This window comes from Vipera berus (assembly GCF_964194415.1).
Source record: "Vipera berus genome assembly, chromosome: W".
NCBI lineage: Eukaryota > Metazoa > Chordata > Lepidosauria > Squamata > Viperidae > Vipera > Vipera berus.
Genome location: NC_138210.1, coordinates 34713688 through 34734371, shown reverse-complemented (window position 1 = coordinate 34734371; position 20684 = coordinate 34713688). Strand labels below are relative to the sequence as shown.

The window sequence follows — 20684 nt, the reverse complement described above, 5'->3', positions numbered from 1 at the left end:
TGAATCGCAGCCAATAGATTCAAACCTGGGCTTTCCGCCAGTGCAGGTGGCCAATGGATTTAAACCCTGGCTTCCCGCCAGAGCTGACCATGCCCTGGGGCTGTCAACGACTAGCTCTATTCAGGCTTTCCCGCCAAAAGTGGTTATAGCCTGGAGCTGTCCAGCCCCCTGCTGTGCTGACATTCCGTGTATGCATACACTACACTTTGGCACTGCCTTTCTTTGGAATTGGAATGTAAACTGATCTTTTCCTCTTCACTGGGTCCCACCAATAAATTTATCAAGGGCTCTCCGTAGGACTTAAATATAAAGCGCCCCTGACACCCCTAATATTGCTCCTCATCCCCTTCCATTAACATGTACACTTGTGTTTCCCTCTGTTGCACGGGACAATCTTTTTTAAAATGTCCCGGCTGGCCACACCCAAAGCATCTCCTTATGCATTCCTCCTGACCCGTGCCATTCCTACTTCCCTGTGTCCTTCCCCTGAATCCCTGATTCCGACCTCCCCTCCAATCTGCTCTCCCACGTCCTGGTCCTCCTTCCGGAGCTCGGAGAGGTGGGGGTTCTTGCTGTCTCACTACCTCTTTAACTGTGGCTACCATCACTCTCCCTTTTTGCTTCGCTTTCTCCGCATCTCTCTGGACATACACCTTCTGAGCTGCTTTTAATAGGTCATCTATAGCAGGGCTTTTCAACCTTTTCACTCATTGTACCACTTTTAGGATGTAGCAATATCCAAGTACCACCAGTCGCCTAGCAAGGTGTCAAAAACTTGACCAAAAAAAAAAGAAAAAAAGTGATTAAGTACAGGTAGTCCTCGACTTACAACAGTTCGCTTAGTGACTGTTCGAAGTTACAATGGCACTGAAAAAAGCAGCAGCCGAGCAAGACACCTGCCTGCCCACCCAGCAGCGCTCTTCCTCCTGTCCGAGGTTTTCATTGTTGTGAGCATTTCTGTTGAGGATTGGCAGCGGGGGTGGGGTGGGGGGGATGTTTGGTTTTTATTCCCCCCACCCTCTGCTGGGTGATTGCAGCAGGTTTTGGTCACTTCACATGAACCTGGGACACTGTGACCATCATAAATATGAATCAGTTGCCAAGCATCTGAATGTAAATCACAAGACCCTGGGGATGCTGCAACATTACAGCTGATTGGCGCTTCTTCTAGGCTCAGCAGAAGTGTCAAGATCATTGCTACTTTACAGCTGATCGGTGCTTCTTCAGGGCTCAGCAGAAGCACCAGGATCAGCCCCGAGCTCCAGCTGGAGCCTGGTGCTGATCCTGGTGCTTCCACTGAGCCCTGACAGCACCGAAGAAACACCAATCAGCTGGAAAGTGGCACTGATCCTGGCACTTCCGTTCAGCCCTGACAGCCCTGCAGCTCCAGCCATCTCTCGCTCGGGCTTGTGCAGTGCTGCCACCAGTTCAGCTGATTCCCCTCCCCCACTACTTTTCTAGGATGGTCGTGTACCACCTGCCAGGTGCCAATGTACCCCAGGTGGTACCCGTACCACTGGTTAAAAAGCCCTGATCTATAGGTTCGGTATCGGTAGTCCAATTCTCCATTATTATTTTTTTAATTTCCTTGAAATATCTGACCAAGCCTTAGTCACGAACTGGATTCTGATGATAGACACATTTGCATCATCATCAGGATCCATTCCTGAATACTTCCTCAGTCAGGGCATATGAATTGCAGATCACCTGAGGGGGCCTGGTTCCCTCCCTTCAGTGGTTGCTTCTGTGTCCTAGCTATTGCTTTTATCACCAAGACTTCCCCAAATGTCAATTTTAGACAAAAATGCCACTGGCTACCTCTTTTCCCCCACTTCTGGGTAAACCCCCCCCCTCCTAGCCATTCCTTTGTCTGTATTTACAAAGGAATTGGTTAGTAAACAAGGGAGCGCTCACCAAACTCTGCTTGAGTTTGTTTGCATACAAATCTTTATTCGAAACAACATAGCTCATTTATAATCCCCAAAATTTTCTCAACTCCTTCGTTTTAAACAAGGGTTGAATTACAAATCCTTCAATTCTCTTAGGTATTATTTTCTATCAGTGTGTCCTGCACACAGACATAAAAACTTAAAAAAAATAAAACAACAACAAAAGCAACTCCACACACAAAAAATAAACAAACTTAATAAGATATTCTGAGTTACTGAAATAGTTTTGTATCAAACTCTACAAGTTGAAACTGCAAGAATGAGTATTAAATTTCACATCCACCCCTCCTTCCTCAACCCAGAATTCTAAGCAGAGAAAAAAAATAGTTAAAAAGATCAGTGTCGGCGGGGGGGGGGGGTTGAAACCAGCTGGCACACCCCACCCACGGAACCTCTCCATCCCAGCCAAGGCCGCGCCGCCCGACATGCCTGGGACGCCTGCAAGCTCCCAGCTGCTCCGCGGTGCTGCGCCTGCGCCGGACGGCCTCGGGAGTCCCCGGCCGTCCCTGGAGGCCGCGCCTGCACAGGACTAACCTGCAGGTCCACCCCCGATGCTGGAGGCCGTGCCTGCGCAGGACTACCATGCAGGCCCACGCCCGACGCTGGAGGCCGCACCGACACGGCCGGCTTTGGAAGCCGCGCCGGCACGGGGGTGTCTTGCCGGCGAGGGGGCTGGGGCGCGGTTGCTGCTCCGGGCCTCCCACACTGCACGGTGGATGGAGCCCGTACTGGCAGAACGGGCCTGTTTGGCCGGGATTACGGCGATACCAGGGACTATGGGTGGTAGGGTTCCAGGGGCCTGGGGTCGTGAAGGGAGCGTCCTTGGGTGGGAGGTGGTTGCTGTGGATTGTGGTGGTGGGACGTGGGAGTGTGGTTTCAGGGTTTGTTGGGGTACGTACCTGGTGGGAGGGGCAAGCTGAGCATCGAGGATAGGCAGGAGCCAAAGGGAACATGAGGGGAGGGGTGGCATGTATATAGGGGGAAAAACGGAAGTTAGTTTGTTTGGGCGGGGTGTGGGTGTGTGCGCCGGGCGGCTATAAAAACAGTGTTGGATGCAGAGAGCAGCCAACACTGACTTTGTTCCTGCTTTGATTTGCTGTGTTCCTGAATAAACGCATTTCTTTTGTGGGTCGTCTCCCATTCCTGTTGTGCATTCTTCCTGCTGCTCGCGGATGGGATTTCACAATCAGACCCCCCCTTCTTCCTTTCTGTCTCTCTCGCTCTTAAAGCAACACAGCCAGAAAAAGGGGTTTTGTGCCTGCAGACAGGGTTTGAAAAGGCATTAATACTGCAGTTAGAAACAGGCAGACAAAATGAGGGAATCACAGATGAGGACCAAAAGAAAGGCTGGATTCTGGTGAGAGAACATACATGAAAAGTTTCACTTCTGAACATTTGCAACAGAGAGAGAGCAGAACTATATATAAAAAAATAGATTAGAAACAAGTTATGATAGGCAAGCAAATGGTATAAGGTTTGCTGCCTGAGCAGGGGGTTGGACTAGATGACCTCCAAGGTCCCTTCTAACTTCACTATTCCTGCTAACTTTGGGGTGTTAAAAGTCACATTTACCCCCCACACAAAGACTTTGACACGGATATACAAACCAAGACAAGGAAAAGAGAACAGAAAAGGAAACAGAACTTTTAGTTCTACACATCCTGGTCATTCCCACCACAAATCTCAGCTAACTTGATAGAAGTAAATGAAAGGTCTCCAAATTTTCATATTGAAAGAGAAATTTAAAACTGAATATGCTGCAGTGGAAATTTACTAGGTGAATGGAGAAGATGAGAACTAGGAAAGGAGAGCACAAAGAAAAGATGTTAAGTGAAACACGTAGGCAAAAATTAGCTAGATCTTAAGAGTGGGAAAGGAAGAAGACAAGCTATAAAAACATCTGTAAGAGAAGATAACTAGCAAAACAGGAAAGAACCTATTTTTTTTCAAAAAGGTCATAAAAGGGGGCTAGAACTCAGACAACTGAGCATGTGCAATTAGTTGATTAATATTAACTGACACACCTTGCATAAATTATCTCTTAATTTTAATATACATGGGATGTATGATTTAGTATGTAGCAGGAAATATGTAGGAGGCAGTCGGAAAGAGTATAACCTCATAGTACCTCAGCCAATGGGGAAAGAGGAGGGATGTGTGGCCAGGGCCAGGGATGTATAAAAAAGGGAATATTTTGGGTTGAAACTTTGGAGAGAAGCTTTGATAGCTTCTCTCCCCGCTTATTGCAATAAACGAAACAAAGGGCCTTCACTGTGTCTTGGCTGGTTATTGGTCAGGCGAGCTTGTCTCTGGTCACGAAGGAAAGTAGCCAGGAGCGCATAACATAACTCAAATTAGGGAAGGCAATTAGGTATCTTAAACATACCACGTGGTTGCACAGAAAGACAGAGAAAGCGAATCACTACTTATTTTTCTTTTAAGTACCTTTATTTAGCCAAATTGGTTTCCCCAGCAAAACCCTTAGCAAAGTCCATTTTCCTAACTTTTCCTCGCTTTGCTCACAGAGCGTAACCAGCTGGTTGCTCAAATCCAATTCTTTCATTCATTCATTCCTAACCCTTTTCACACATTTCTTCTGGAACCCTCCTGAATTACCCATGGTTGGTTTACCGCACAATTCTGTTGTCCTTACCAATCTAATGAGACCACAGTTTGCTTCACCAAGCCTCCTTCTCCTTTTACTCAGGAGTCTGCTCTTATTCCACCTTGCCAGTCCTTCAAACCCTTGGGACATTTATACCTAATGCATGTATGTCTTGCCAGTCTTCCAGGACCCTTGGGGCATCTCACACACACCTCTCATAGATCTCAGACTCAAACTGTCCTACCCAACCCTCTCCCGACCACCTAGGTTTTACTCCTTGGTTCACCCCAAGTTTTACTCACCTAGGTTCGTGCACGAAGTTGCCCAGTTCTTATTCTGGTAATTCTCTGGTCCCCTCTCTCAGTTCTTACCAATCACTATTTGGTCCGCAGGCCTGGCTCTGTTCCACCTCCTCGACCTGCGACTGCAACCTTGGACTATTGAAATCAATGGGGCATGCCTTCCTCAGCTGATTTCGCCTCCCGAAGATGCAGCAACAGATGCCAGACGCCCCACTGTTGGGCAGCCAATTTGTTAGAAATGTGTTTAAAACACTAACAAAACTGGATTGGTAAGAAAAGAGTTTATTTCTGCAGAAAATAGAAAAAGCACTGTCCGACTTTGCTGATGTGTTCAGCGAGACAGAGGCGGATCAATTACCCCCGCACAGGCCCTATGACTGCCCCATTGATTTAGTCCCTGATGCGCCTTTCCCAGTGGGGCATTTGTACTCCATGTGAGACCCCGAGCTGTACCTGACTGTTGTGATTCAGGGTCAGCCTGTGGGTTCGGCAGTTGGGTCGGACGATTCAGAGGAGGAGGAGGGGGGTGTTGGAGAGGTTGCTGAGGGTGTTGGAGAGCTTGCTGATGAGAGCCCTCAGCCCGGCCCCTCCCACCTGGTTACGACGCAGACCCAGCTGTGTGAGCCTGACAGCGTGGATGAAGATGACCCACAGCTGGCCCTGTTCAAGGACGCCTGACGCAGGAGGCAGTCAATCAGGAGTAAACAGAGGAAGGCAATGGGGCACCTCGGAAGGAGGCAGAGAGAAGCCACGCCCTGAACTGTTTAAAAGGGGAATGCATGGGAGGGCTGGTTTGCTGAAGGCAACCGTTTGAATAGCTCCTGTTTCATGGTTCGTGTCTTGTTTTTGCTCTGTTTGCTTTTGTGTCCATAAATTTGGCAGGCTTAGTTCCAGCCTCTTGCCTTCTTGTAAAGGGGTTGTCCCTGCCTTATCTGCAGGGCCGGTAGTAGGCTGGTACAGAACACCGACCAGCTGCATGAATGGTACCAGGCAGTGGTGAAATTAGATGTCCGGCTCGCCCGCTATAAAAAGCTGTGGCAAAACCAGCATCCAGATGGCTACCACCACCCCAAAAACCCCCAACGTCTGCTACTGCCGAAAGACCTAGACCACCTACAGGTCCGCCAATCAAGTGCTTTCGATATGGACAGCAGGGACATCGAGCAGCAAACTGCCCAGTTCCTTACCCGCAACAGCAGAGTAGACCAGATCCAACAATGAGGAAAAAACCCGCACAGCAGCCATCGAGAGAAAAGTCCAACTGGGTCACCCAGGAGCCCATTACCCAGGTTACGTCCCCCACCCAGGAGGACACTGGCCCACCGACCAGACCCACCCCCACTTTACCCGGTTTTGACAGCGACGATGAAGGGGAGAACGACCCGATGGTGAGTCGACACATCCTACCTTTTTATTGCCTGCTAAACTCATAGTCTTGGGTGAGCTCCGTGGTGAGCTCCGGCTACCTTGGCGTCCTTGGAATCCTTGGAGTCCGAAGGGGGGCTGCAGAGGTGTTTTCCTCGGCGCTGGAATTCGCTGAGTTGAAAGATCTAGGAAGACAGATGGTTGATGTCTCCATCGGCGATGCAGACCCCGTTCTGAACTGTTCTGAACTGTGCGCTCCAGTGTTTTCTTTTTCGGAGGCCCTCCGAAGCGTTTTCTTTTTCGGAGGCCCTCCGAAGCGTTTTCTTTTTCGGAGGCCCTCCGAAGCGTTTTCTTTTTCGGAGGCCCTCCGAAGCGTTTTCTTTTTCGGAGGCCCTCTGTGGAGCGGTGAGATGCCGCGGCTTGGAGGGCTCTGAGCAGCTGTTTCTCAGGGCCATAGAGCCGCGGCCTAGAGCGGCCTCCAGAACGCGGAACGCTGAAAGCTGAAAGTATGCGAAATGGTCGAAGAACTGGCTCTGGAGCGGCGAGCAGAGAGTCGAGAGTCGAGAGGGAGTGTTATGGCTGCTTTTCGCTCTTGCTTTTCGCTGTTTGATGGCCACTGGGAGTCTGTTTCATGCCTGTTTATGGCGAAGGGGACCTTCGGCTGGGCGTTGGATTTCTGGCGCTGCACGCTGTTGGTCAGGCGGCACAGGTCAGCTCGTGGCGCCCGTGTCCTGTGGCCATTTGGACTTGAGCTACCTGGCTTGGATCCATCTGCTGTTTCAGCCTTTCTTCGCTTTCCTCGCTTTTGAGAAGATCTTTGTGACTGGAACTTTTGTCATCTTCAGGTTATGTCGGTTAATTGCTGCTCTAATTCTTCTCTTCCCCTCACGAACCCACCGAACCCATCGGACTCAGAAGGTCTTGGAGCTGAGCCGCTGTGAGAGGGTGGCTCAGCTATACCATCAATTACACCACCCTATACCATCTACTATCTCCCTAGAGGTGAGAGATCTAGGGAGGTATGCTTTATTTGGGTTGGTATTCTGTCCGCTTGTGGATAGGTTTGGGCCCTCTGTGAGAGGGAGGTGCCCGATCTGTCTCGGGAGTTACTTGGCCAGCTCAAGTGGCAGGGAGCTGGTGGACTGGACATTGTCGATCTTCTATTTTACATCTCTTCGAGTGACTATGGGACTGCCTGGCTGGATCTACCCGAAAAATGGTTTTATCCTATTCAAGCACGGACTTATTTGCGCTCAGGGGTGCCCCCCCTTCCTGGGTGCAACTCGCCTTTATTTCAATCTATCCTCTTGATGACGGGCCCAATTATTGGGACCCTGAGAGATGGTTGGGCAGGGACAGGAGCCTCCATCACAAATTTAATAAGAGACCCCTGGTGCACTTTTTAGCTCAATTTTTTGTGGGGTTAGGAAGGGGGGAGGGTTCTAAAAAGGTTTGGTTGGAGACTGGGGGGGTTCCACCAACCGTTTCTCAGACCAGGCCAGGGATTGATCGCGCCGTGACGAGGCTTGGGTTGGGTGCCTCCGGGGCCCCGGAGCCGGGTGTGGGTTTGTCTATTCCCACGGAGGTAGGGAACGGCAGCAGGCGTATGAACAGGGGGCTGTATCAATATCTGGGAGTGCATCCCTGCTGTCTCCTTGCGGTGATGCGCTCCGACCCCCTGATTTCAGCCTATGGTTCCGGGAGTGAGGATGAGCAGCCACCTGAGCTCAGGCTCGTGTATTTTAATGCCAGGTCCATAGCCAACAAGGCTCCTCTTATACGTGATTTGATCGAGGAGGAGCATGCAGACCTGGCTTGCATCACAGAGACCTGGTTGGGCCCAGAGGGTGGTGTCCCTCTGGTTGATCTTTGTCCATTGGGTTTCCGGGTGCTGCACCAGCCTCAAGCTCAGGGTAGGGGTGGGGGAGTGGCGGTAGTCGTGAGGGAGACCTTATGTCCGCGGGAGGCCACCGTTGTCCAGATAGACGGGTGTGAGTCCCTCCTCCTGATATGTGGCCCTAGAGCTCAGTTGGGCCTGCTGCTGGTGTACCTTTCGCCTAGTCGCGCAGCAGCAGCCCTGCCTGAGCTTCTCGATATCCTCTCAGGGTTGGTGATTGAGTTCCCCAAACTTATGGTTTTGGGTGACTTTAATCTACCATCCCTGGGGGGATCATATGAGTTAGCTCGGGAGTTCATGGCTTCCATGACGGCCATGGACCTGACACAAGTTATTCAGGGTCCAACTCATGGGGGGGGCACACGCTCGATTTGGTTTTCCTATCTGGACGGTGGTTAGATGATCTAGGTGGGGGTTCTCCAATTGTTATGCCCCTGTCATGGACCGATCATCACCTCCTGTGGTTGGTCTTCCGTTTTGCCACTCCCCGTCGTGGGGTGGTTGAACCAACGAGATGGTTCCGCCCTAGGCGCTTAATGGACGCTGAGCGGTTCCAGGCGGCGCTTGGGTCCCCACCTGCCTCCTTTGCTCACAGCTCGGCCGATGCCCTAGTGGAAGCCTGGGAAAAGGCGGCCATGGAGGCACTTGACCAAGTTGTACCCATGCAGCCCTTGACCCGGTGCAGATCCCAATGGGCACCATGGTTCTCCATGGAGCTCCGGGAGATGAAGCGTCAGAGACGGGGCCTAGAGAGCTGTTGGAGATCAGCCGATCTGTATCCGACCGGTTGCGACTAAGGTCTTTCACGAGATCTTACCTTGCGGCGATGAGGATGCCCTCATCGCGTCCGCAGATAATCGCCCGGCCGCCCTGTTCAGGGTAACTCGCTCCCTCCTTAATCAGGAGGTGAGGGAGGAGCCCTTGCAGGGTCGTGCCGAGGAGTTTAGTCAACATCTGTCGGACAAAATCGCTTGGATTCGGACCGGTTTGGACTCCGACTGGGCAGAGTCTGACGATGAGGACGAGGGCAGTCTTGTCGATATTATCTGGGAGGAGTTTGATCCTGTGACTCCTGAAGATGTGGACAGGATCATGGGGAAGCTGAGCTCCACCACGTGTTTGTTGGACCTGTGCCCCTCCTGGCTGGTTTATGCAGCTCGGGATGGGACACGAGGCTGGCTCCAGGCAGTGATAACTGCTTCTTTGAGGGAGGGTAGTTTTCCTGCTGCCTTGAAGGAGGCGGTGGTGAGACCCATCCTCAAGAAGCCTGCCCTGGACCCAGCTGTATTAAATAACTTTCGTCCGGTCTCCAACCTTCGCTTTCTTTCAAAGGTTGTTGAGAGCGTGGTGGCGCATCAGCTCCCTTTGTTCTTGGAGGAAGCTGATTACCTAGACCCGTACCAGTCGAGTTTCAGGCCCGGGTACAGCATGGAGACGGCATTGGTCGCGCTGGTGAATGATCTCTGGCGGGCTCGGGACAGTGGTTGTTCCTCTGTCCTAGTCCTATTAGACCTCTCAGCGGCTTTCGATACCATCGACCATGGTATCCTGCTGCGGCGCCTCAGGGGGTTGGGAATGGGAGGCACAGTTCTTCAGTGGTTCTCCTCCTACCTTCTGGGGCGTTCGCAGTCGGTGTTGGCAGGAGGGCAGAGGTCGACCTTGAGGCCCCTTGTTTGTGGAGTTCCTCAGGGATCGGTCCTCTCGCCTCTCCTGTTCAACATCTACATGAAGCCTCTGGGTGAGATCATTCATGGTTTTGGAGTTGGTTATCATCAGTACGCTGATGATACCCAGCTTTTTATTTCAACCCCAAACCACCCCAGTGATGCCCTCGACGTGATGTCCCGTTGCCTGGAGGCGGTCCGGGTCTGGATGGGGAGGAACAGGCTTCAGCTCAACCCTGACAAGACTGAGTGGCTGTGCCTGTTGGCATCTCGGGAAACGCAGAATATTCCATCTCTTAATATGGGGGGTGAGCTATTACCCCCCGTAGATCGGGCTCGCAACTTGGGGGTCCTTCTAGATACACAGCTCTCCTTAGAAGATCATATAGGAGCTGTGACTAGGGGGGCCTTCACCCAGGTTCGCCTGGTGCGCCAGTTGCGGCCCTATCTAGACCGGGATGCCTTGCGTACAGTCACTCATGCGCTCATGACCTCTCGTTTGGACTACTGCAACGCTCTCTACATGGGGCTGCCCTTGAGGACCACTCGGAGGCTTCAACTGGTGCAGAATGCAGCCGCGCGAGTGGTGTTGGGGGTCTCCCGATACTCCCATGTTACACCTCTGCTCCGCGAGCTGCATTGGCTGCCAGTTGCCCCCCGGGTGAGATTCAAGGTGCTGGTAATGACCTATAAAGCCCTACATGGCATGGGTCCGGATTACCTATGGCAGCACCTGCTGCCGGCATCAACCTCCCTCCGTCCAGTGCGCTCTCACAGAGTGGGCCTCCTCAGGGTGCCTCCGATCAGAGAATGTCGATTGGTGGCCCCCAAGGGGAGGGCATTCTCTGTGGGCGCACCAAACCTATGGAACCTCTTGCCGGTTGAGCTCCGGATGGCCCCCGACCTTCGCTCCTTCCGGCGCGATTTAAAAACTTATCTATTTGAACAATCTGGCCTGGTTTGATGGGTTTAGGGTTGGATCTAATTTTAACATAGTTTTAATTATTGTATTATATTGGGCATAATTATTTAATTCTTTTTAACTTCTTTTTATCTTTTGTATTTATATTCTGATATTTATTGCCCTGTACACCACCCTGAGTCCTTCGGGAGAAGGGCGGTATAAAAATTAAATAAATAATAAATAATAATAAAATAATCCCTAAGTCATGGGCACAAGTAGGCCTGAAAGTGCTACTTGATACCGGCTGCTCCTGATGTAAGGCCTGTCATGTGCCTTACCGGCTGCTCCTGATGTAAGGCCTTTCATGTGCCTTGAGACTGGGCATATGGGCCAAGCCGCTCTCCAAACCTGTGAGGTTCGAGCAAGCCGATGGCTCCCTAATGGGAAGAACTTTAGTCACGCAATTTACAGAGCCCTTACACCTGGAGATAGGCGAACAGTGAGAGTTTATTTGCTTCCTAGTAGCTCCAAAGATGTCTGAGACTGTGATCCGAGGACTAGCCTGGCTAGAAAAATGGAAGCCGCTTATCTGGTGGGAAAAAGGAATGAGAACTGTGAGATTACCCATAGGGCCCAATCCCCCCATTGATTCAACAGATGTTACAGGGGATTTTAGCCCACCCAATGAGCAAGCGCACATGGCTGCCTTACAACCACCTGGCAAGCCGCTCATCCCCAGCGAGTATCAGGACCTAACAAAGGTGTTTAGTGAGAAAGAATGCGATACCTTGCCTCCTCACCGTCCCAATGATTGTTCCATTGAACTGTTACCAGGGGCCAAACTCCCCCGACCAAGAATGTACGCAATGTCCCCCCTTGAAATGGAGGAGATGCAGCGATATGTGGATACAAACCTAGTGAGGAGATTCATCGAACAAGCTAAGTCTACTGTGGGAGCCCCTGTGTTGTTCAAAGAGAAAAAAGATGGGTCTTTGCATCTCTGCGTGGACTATAAAGGCCTAAACGCTGTGAGTGTGGAAAATAAATACCCTCTCCCCCTCCTGAAAGACTTGCTTACCCACTTGGTGAAGGGGAGCGTCTTCACCAAGTTAGACCTGAGAGAAGCATATTACCAGGTAAGAATAAAGGAGGGGGATGAATGGAAGACAGCCTTCAACTGCCCCTTGGGGAGCTACCAATTCAAAGTCATGCCATTTGGACTGCAGGGGGCCCCAGCCATATTCATGCAGTTTATCAATGAGGTCCTACATGAACGCCTATACAAAGGGGTCCTAGTATACCTTGATGACATCTTGATATACAGCACGAATATGACCGAACACATAAAACTGGTCAGAGAAGTGTTAAAGAAAGTATTGAATGCCAAACTTTATGTAAAATTGTCAAAATGTGAATTTCACCAAACCCGATTAGATTATCTTGGCTATAGAATCTCCAATGAGGGTATAGAAATGGACCCAGCCAAAGTAAAAAGTATAATTGAATGGCAGCCCCCCAAAACCCACAAACAGCTCCAGAGCTTCCTAGGGTTTGCCAACTTCTACCGTCAATTTATTCCCTCTTTTGCCGAGATTGCTCTACCTCTTACAGAACTACTCAAAACGGGCAAGGGAGGGGGAAAACCACGACCTGGCCAGCCGCTAACATGGATTATGAGTTGTCAGAAAGCTTTTGAGAATTTAAAAAGACTATTTGCAGCTGAACCAGTCCTAAAGCACCCTTGGCCAGGGGAGCCCTTCATAATTCAGGCAGACGCCAGCAACGTGGCAGTCGGAGCGGTGTTATTGCAAAAGAATAAAAGTGGGGTCCTGCAACCTTGTGCTTACACCTCTAAGAAATTTACTGATAGCGAGAAGAGATGGACAGTCTGGGAGAAGGAGGCCTTCGCTATTAGGTGGGGGCTATTAAACTGGTGGCACTACTAAGGGAGCAAGGTGCCTTTTGAAGTATGGACAGATCACAAAAATTTAGAGGCACTAAAAACTCCCCGCAAATTGTCCCCAAAACAAGTACGATGGGCACAGTACTTCAACCGTTTCAACTTTACTCTAAAGTACATACCAGGAAGAAAAAACTTCCTAGCTGATGCGCTCTCCCGATTGCCACAATACAAAAGTGAACGCGAAGAAGTTCACGAGGCTATTATCCCCGGTCCACAAACTAAGGCCCAACTCACACCTCGCAGGACCCCTAATCCTGATGACCCCGGGGTAAAGAAAATAAAGCGAGAACTTCTCACTGATCAATAGTTTAAAGACAATCAGACATCCCTAACATGCAGAGATGGTCTGGCTTACAAGGGGGGAAAGTTGTACTTGCCTGAAGCTCTTCGTCTTAATGCCCTCAAACACAGCCATGATGTCAAACAGGCTGGACATTTCGGATATCTAAAAAATCTACATCTCACTCGCCGGCAATTTTGGTGGCTGGGACTAAAACGAGACATAGAAAACTATGTCAAGAGCTGTACTGTATGTGCCACCATGAAAAGAATCCCAGGAAAGACCCCTGGGTTAGTGCAACCGGTGGCCGAACCTTCTCAACCATGGGAAGAAATAGCTATGGACTTTATAGTAGACCGACCCGACAGTAGACCCGACAGTAGAGGAAATACTGTCATTTGGACTGTGATAGACCTATTTTCAAAACAGGCTCACTTTATCGCCTGCAAAGGACTTCCATCAGCTCAACGCCTGACTAAGTTGTTCCTAAAACATAGCTATCGACTACATGGCGCCCCTAAGCGAATAATTTCGGACAGAGGGGTGCAGTTCACAGCGAAATTTTGGATAAACTTTCTTAAATTAATTGGATCATCTCAAGGCCTGCTTTTCACCTGGCTACTAATGGAGCCGCAGAGTCCGCCAACAAAATGGTGGAACAATACCTTAGATGCTACGTCTCTTACCAACAAACAAACTGGACCAACCTCCTCCCTTTTGCAGAAGTGGCTTACAATAATTCAGTACATAGCAGCACCGGCTACACTCCTTTCCGTGTAGCCACAGGGAAAGAATTCAACCCCATACCGGAATACCCTCAGTTACCCTCCGCTTCCCAGACTCTTGATCATTGGGTGAGGGGTTTGGGACAAAGTTTGGAAAAATACAAAGGTGGCCTTAAAAAAGACTTTTGAAACCTACAAAAAGCAAGCTGACAAAAAGAGAGGTCCCCAAAGAACATTCCAAGTTGGGAAAAAGGTCTATTTGTTGACCAAATACCTACGCCTCAAACTACCCAATAAGAAATTGGGACCGAAATTCTTGGGGCCTTTCCCCATTGTCAACCCGGTCACAGTAAAATTGAAACTACCCAGACCTTGGGGGAAAATTCACGCGATGTTCCATTGTAGCTTGCTGAAACCTTTTCGAACCTCCACTTTAAGACCTCTCCCTAAGAAAGCACCTGGACCCCTAGTGGTAGCAGGTCAAACCCATTATGAAGTGAAACGTATTCTTGACTCTAGAATCTTTAAGGGAAAATTGCAATACCTAGTACAGTGGAAGGGATACCCATTGTCTGAAGCCAGTTGGGTGAAATCTACTGATGTGAAAGCTGACAGACTTATCAAAAGTTTTTATGAGAAACACCCCAACAAACCAAAAGCCAATTCCTAACTTGTGTTTTGTTTACATTACAGGAGGGCCTTCCACAGGGAGGGCCTTCTCAAGGTGCCGGTGGTTAAGGAGTGCCAGCGGGTGATCCCCAGGGGGAGGGCATTCTCTGTGGGCACGCCTGCCCTTTGGAATGATTTACCGGTGGAACTTTGGACCACCCCCGATCTGCGTTCATTTCGCCGGGATCTGAAAACCTGGTTTTTTGATCTATCAGGCCTGGACTGAAGGGGTTTTAGCTTTTAATATTGTTTTAATTGTTGGGCTTATGTAATTTAATCTATTTTAATTTATACTATTTTTATATTATATTTTATGCTGCCCTGTAAACCGCCCTGAGTCCTTCGGGAATAGGGCGGTATAAAAATTTAATTAATTAAATAAATAAATCTGTCCTTTTTCTAAGGGGGGGGGCGGATGTCAATGCTGCTAACATCGAATGTTATTGCTTGACAAGAGATGAAGAAGTAGCTATTTCATATGTTAAACTTGTGTATTGCTTTAAGACTTGTGTATTGCTTTAGTTTAAAGTGGGAGGAGGGAAGAGTAGGAATGTACTTTCAAGGCCATTTGTTTCTCTAAAGAAGATAAGGCTTTGGCGGTTCTTCTAACGGAAGGGAAACTGATTCTTTAAATTAATTGGAGAATATAATTAATGACAAAATTAGAAAGGTGGAGAATTGTGTTTTAATATATTGTGCAAGGGGCGGAGATTTCAGATTCCAGCTTCTTTCGAGCAAGCATTTTTTTTAAATTCCATTTATATCCCGCCCTTCTCCGAAGACTCAGGGCGGCTTACAATTTTAAAGCACAAATCAATGTGCTTAGCAATTTGCCGGTGTATTAGGCTAATAAAGGACTTTTAAGGTAAACAATGCCTCAGAGTCACTTGAAAAGCCCATACGTCGGAAACTTGACACAGAATACATCACACACACCCCCTTTGATTTACATTTGTTTTGCTATGTCTCTATCTCTCAGCAGATACAATGGTAATAAAAAGCTATACAGATCAAAGAGCAATAAACAATAGTAGAAGGGTTATACAGAGCAATAAACAAAGTAAATGGGGGAAGCAATACATCCCCCCCCCTTCCCCTCCAGGAAACATAGAATAGGAATGGGTTTAAAGAATCATTTTATTTTTAAACTTATGCATTTCTAACAAGAGGAACTATATACACTGACTTAAAGTTTACTTTTAGTATAGTGCACACTATTGTAGAATAGCATATAGTTTATGAATAACATATTATTCAATTTATATAAGGTTTATTCTTTATAAAAACTGCCTGTGTGGAAAATAACTGGAAGTAGCGAGGAAATTTAAAAATAAAAATATATATGCTTTCAGTATTATCATGTAATCATATTTTATATTTTATAATTATCATTTTATAATCAATTGCCTGAGTAGATGCTTTGAGTATATGGGGAAAAATACAAGCCTCAAGTGGAGGGAGGGGGAGAATAGGAGTTACAATAGGGGCCAAGTGTGAGTCACCATCTAGGAATTGTTTTTATGTACCTTCTGGTGCCTGGTACCCCTACTTGATCTGAGAGGTGTAGAAGTTGGGAGACATCTCTCCTCTAGAATTGATAAGCATGTACATATATGGTCTGAGTAAACAGGATAGTAGGGGAGGGATCTTATTAGTATAATGTAAGCAAACAGGAGCGGAGATAATGTATTCTGTTTAGGCGTTTCTGATAGATTGTAACCTCCAAAGCCTAAGCCAACGGGGCCATGGGGGAGGGAATGGGGCGTCGTGATAGGATGTATAATAATATGTGATTTTGGAATTTGGGGGTGTGGTTCAGCGCTTGGCTACATTGCATTGTTTGCCTTCCTGAATCCACCAGCTTTTCAAACCATTACTTTTTAGACTTTGTTGTGAAGTCTAATAAACTTCTTTTCTATTTGCAACTCAAACAGAGTGGATTTCAATTTGTGACTATTTTTGTGTCTAACACCTAGAGTTAGTATTTTAAAGTATATCTATGAACCAAAGTGCAGCAATGTTTAACTGAAGCATGGACTTTGTTACACACATAGTTTCTAGATGAAAAGTAGGCATTTTTATAGATAAACAAGGGAAGACATAAATCCTTTATAATTGCAATTTTCCAGTTTGGGTGACAGTTCACCTTGTAGATAAAGCTACACCCTTAGTTAGCAGGATGTTACAAATCATGCCACAGAAAAGGGAGGGGAGATGAGACAGGAACAAAAGGGGCTTTTGATCTAATAATTAGAGGCTGTGGTTGCTAGGCGGTTGGAAATCATGTGACTGAACCAGGCTATCAACTGGTCTGGCTAAGAAGGATGTGGCATGATGCATGGGATAGGGTATAAAAGTCAATGCTGAAATTCATTCAGTGTGGCCCTTTATTTGCATATAGAAGGGTACACCAGATTTTGCAAAAGCTTAAATAAAACTTGTTTTGTTTTCCAACACCCTTGGAGTTGAATTTTTATTCCTCACAGTGTCGTGGCCCTGTGAGATCCCAGTTTGGAGGAGAAGGAGGAGTTGGAACCAGGACCATCCGACGGGGATGGCATGTCTCCCCTGGAACATCTGGAGAGTCCAGGGGCTGAGGACAATGCTGTCCCAGGCTCCTCCGGCATTGGGGGAGGTGGTCGACCAGACAGGGAGCTACCTGTCTTCACGAACACAGGGGAGGATTGGCTGCAGACAGGCAGTGGTAATGAGAGACAACAGATCCCCTCTGATGAGGAACAGCTGCCTCCTGCACCTGATTCGAGGGCATGGAGAGTGGAGTGGACAGAAGCTCAGAGAAGATCTGAAAGGCTGCTTGTGAGGAGACTGCCCTGCCACTCCTCACAAGGAACACCTGGCTTGTGTTGGTTTAACCAGAGGCCAGGGGAGTGTGCCTTCATCAGGAACAACCGTTTGCCTCAGCACTAACTCCACCGACTTTTCGAAACCTTGACTTCTGGACTCCGACTCATGTTTCAGCCTCTACCTTGCTTTGTGGACTTTGACTCTGGATTGTGGCTTACAGACTTTGTTTTTGCAACCTCTTCACTGGGTTTGTGGACTTCACATTTCTTCCTGTTTGGGGGCTTGTTTTTGGTGACTATTGGACTCAGCTGGTGGGACTGTGTTACACTGACTGTGGGTGGCTGTTTTTTGGGAAAAGTGGGGTGGAGGTTTACCAACACCCCTGGTGGGCCATCTGTCGTGGTTTAGCAGTGCAATAAAAGACTGCCTACACGACCTGGGTCAGAACAAAAGGTATGTGAGGAGGATGTGGAGCGTGGGAATCAGGCCTAAGGGAACTGGTGAGTGGGAAAAGGCCTGCAGGGACCTGGTGTGTGGGGGAGGGCGGAAAGGCCTGCAGGGACCCGGGGGCAAGAGATAGATGGGGAGCACTGCAGTGTCCCTGCAGTCAGTCATAAGGGTAATCAGCTGTAGGGACATGGCAGTGGCCAAAACGACAGGACCAGGTCGTAAGTAGCTTTTGGGGGTCTGCCCTAACTTTGAATGGCTGTTAAGCAACTGGTCATAAGTTGACGACTACCTGTAATACCTCATGACATTTTAAGAGTGAAGGCTCTGTGTAATGAATATTATATTGCAACGTACAACACCTGGACTACCTTATTTTGGTTCAATTCAGATGGGATAATCATCTAAAGCCTAGGTGTTTAAACCAGCAGAAAGGCTTCCTTATAAAGTATGAGAAGCTACAAAGAAGCTTTAATTTAATGAACACATTATGTACCTGCTTCCCCCTTTTCAAAATTATGTCTGTATTATTTGATGAGACTCAATACTATATTTCATACTTTCAAAAATCCTTTAAACACTTTTATTGTTTTTGCAATAATGTTTCCAAGCAATATTTTTCACAATTATGTCTCCCAGTGCAGATTTTACTGACTCCAACAAGGTTATAAAAGTCCTTCAAAAGAGTTGTGAATTATTAAAGCAGTTGTGACTTTTTCCAGGCTTGTGTAGCTGTTTTAGAGGCTGCTCCAATTGACCTCTGCAATGCATGCACCAGGTACTGCAAGGTACCTGTTCTGAAGGATTTGCACTGCCCTAGACAGTAATATTCCAACCTTTTGACTAATTTGATTTCTCTGTTTGAACTTTATTCTTTTTTTCAAGATGGGGCAATCAGAGTAATAAAACAATATTCCACAGATATACAGTTTTATACATCTAAAAATATGTGGCACTATGGCAGTTTTATGCTCAGCACTTTGTTTTTACAAACTTTAACATGGAATGCATCTACTTTTCAATTATGGGAATTGAAGTCCAATATATTTGGAATGTAGCAAATTTGGGAAACCTACAATAGACACATATTAAGAACGTGCTACAGAATAAACAAGAATTAATAAATCTCATTGTGAAATTCACATTGTAAATTATAATAACTGTGCCACTCTGTTCATGGCCCATTCCATTCACTATTAAAAAAGATCTCCTCTGACGTATACCATGTGCATTTATATGAAACAGATGAACCACACAGGCATACAAGGAAAGTGTTCTCACTAACTGATCTCCAGTTTTAAAATTCCATTTCCTGATGTCTAGCAAAATATGAGCCTGAGCATCTTATGATTTTTTCCCAAGCCAAGCATTTAATTATTGGAGCAAAATATTAGCTCACACAACCATTCATTTAATGACTGTTTGAAATTATGCCAGTGCTAAAAAAAGTGACTTACAATTGGTCCTCACACTTAAGACCGTTGCACCATCCGCAGGTCACATGTTCAAAATTTGGTTGCTTGACAACTGGTTTGTATTTACAACAGTTGCAGCATCCTGGGGTCATATGATTGCCATTTGCAACCTACCCAGGGGTCTTCCAACAAGCAAAGTCAATCGAGGAAGCTGGATTCACTTAACAACCATGGCAATTCACTTAACAACCATGGCAAAACATGTCATAAAGCTGGCCTTGACTCACTGAACAACCACATCACTTACCAATGGAAGGTCCAGTCCCAATTCTGGTTATAAGTTGAGGACTGCCTGTATGAAGTCCATTTTGCAAGCCCTCCCCTACCCATGCCCTCCAGAATTCTTGCTACCCTGGACCTGTGAAAATGAATTAGAGGGGAAGAGAATACAGGCCAACCATTTCCCACAGCTAAACAACATGACAGTCTGCATGTCAGAGTAACATAATGAGTAGAGGTTTTTGATACTGTACTGATACCAACACAAACTGCAGAAACGGTGGGAGAATATGGACTCACATTGAAATATTAATTAAAGCTGACACATTCCTGAGTTTCATATGCTGGTCTATAATCTTACTAAAGATTTGATTTGATTTTTGGGTTTCAAGGTGACAACCTGGAGATACCCAATAGAGAAAGCCTTACCAGTACTAGTATGCAAACATTCTTACCCTGGAGACCTGAGCGCAGCGGCATAGAGTGACCACATCCAGAAAGGAGAATATTCTGTTAAAACACACAAAGAAGTAACTAAATGTATAGGGGTCTTCTGCAAATGAATGACTTAAACAACAGCTATCAAGAGTTTTGTCTGGAAGCCTGGTTTCAATATCCCAGGATTCAGTTCAGAAAAATTGAAAGTAGAATAAGACATTTAATCAATAAATACAAAAATAGTTGAGTGGTCACTTATTAAAAGCAACAATTTAGGGGGGTGTAAGTTGATTAATACTACAATAAACTGTTAAGTAAACTGTGTATCTCGAGGCATACGTTATTATTAATGTATTAATTGACTAATTGAAGTATAGTAGAGAAACATTTTACAACTCATATTTTTCATTGCTTAAGATAATACAACTGGATGACATACTTAACCTTTAGTTAGCTGGAGATACACATCTTATGCTTCTGCATTCCTTGCAATTTAAATCCACAAACCAGAATTAGTAATTACTAAAATTAGTTAAATGAAGTTGTGGAGACAAAGATTAAAACTACTGATAGAAGCAATCTAAAGTATGAGACTAGATGGACTTTGCCACAGACAATCAGTTTATCAAGATCATAAATTATGTCAACCTAAATGTTGGAGGTGTGGTGGCGAAGATGCAACGTATTTTCATATATGGTGGACCTGCAAAAAGGTTAAGGCTTTTTGGATAAAAATTTGGTGGAATATGCAGAAGATCTTTAAGCAAAGGATAAAGTTTTGTCCGCAATTGTTTTTATTGGGCATAATTACAGATGCTACTGTTGTGGACATTAAGTTGATGTTGAACTTAATTACAGCAGCAAGACTCTTAATAGGTCAATATTGGAAAAAGGAGGAACTGCCGACTATAGAAGAATGGACTCTAAAAGTTTCTGACCTGGCGGAAATGGCAAAGATTTCGGCTTACTTGAAAGAT

At 46.9% G+C, this 20684-nt stretch overlaps 1 protein-coding gene across 2 annotated transcripts in view; it reads right to left on the bottom strand.

Moving 5' to 3' along the window:
* The window catches only part of LOC308676568 (F-box/LRR-repeat protein 20-like), a gene marked incomplete at both ends in the record, with an annotated part of 278610 nt that overhangs the window by 112578 nt on the left and 145348 nt on the right, over positions 1-20684 (bottom strand). For both annotated transcript variants that reach the window (XM_081342445.1, XM_081342446.1), the window contains one exon: positions 19725-19779. In XM_081342445.1, the coding sequence (XP_081198571.1) occupies positions 19725-19779 (55 nt within the window). The remainder of the gene's footprint in view (positions 1-19724; positions 19780-20684) is intronic.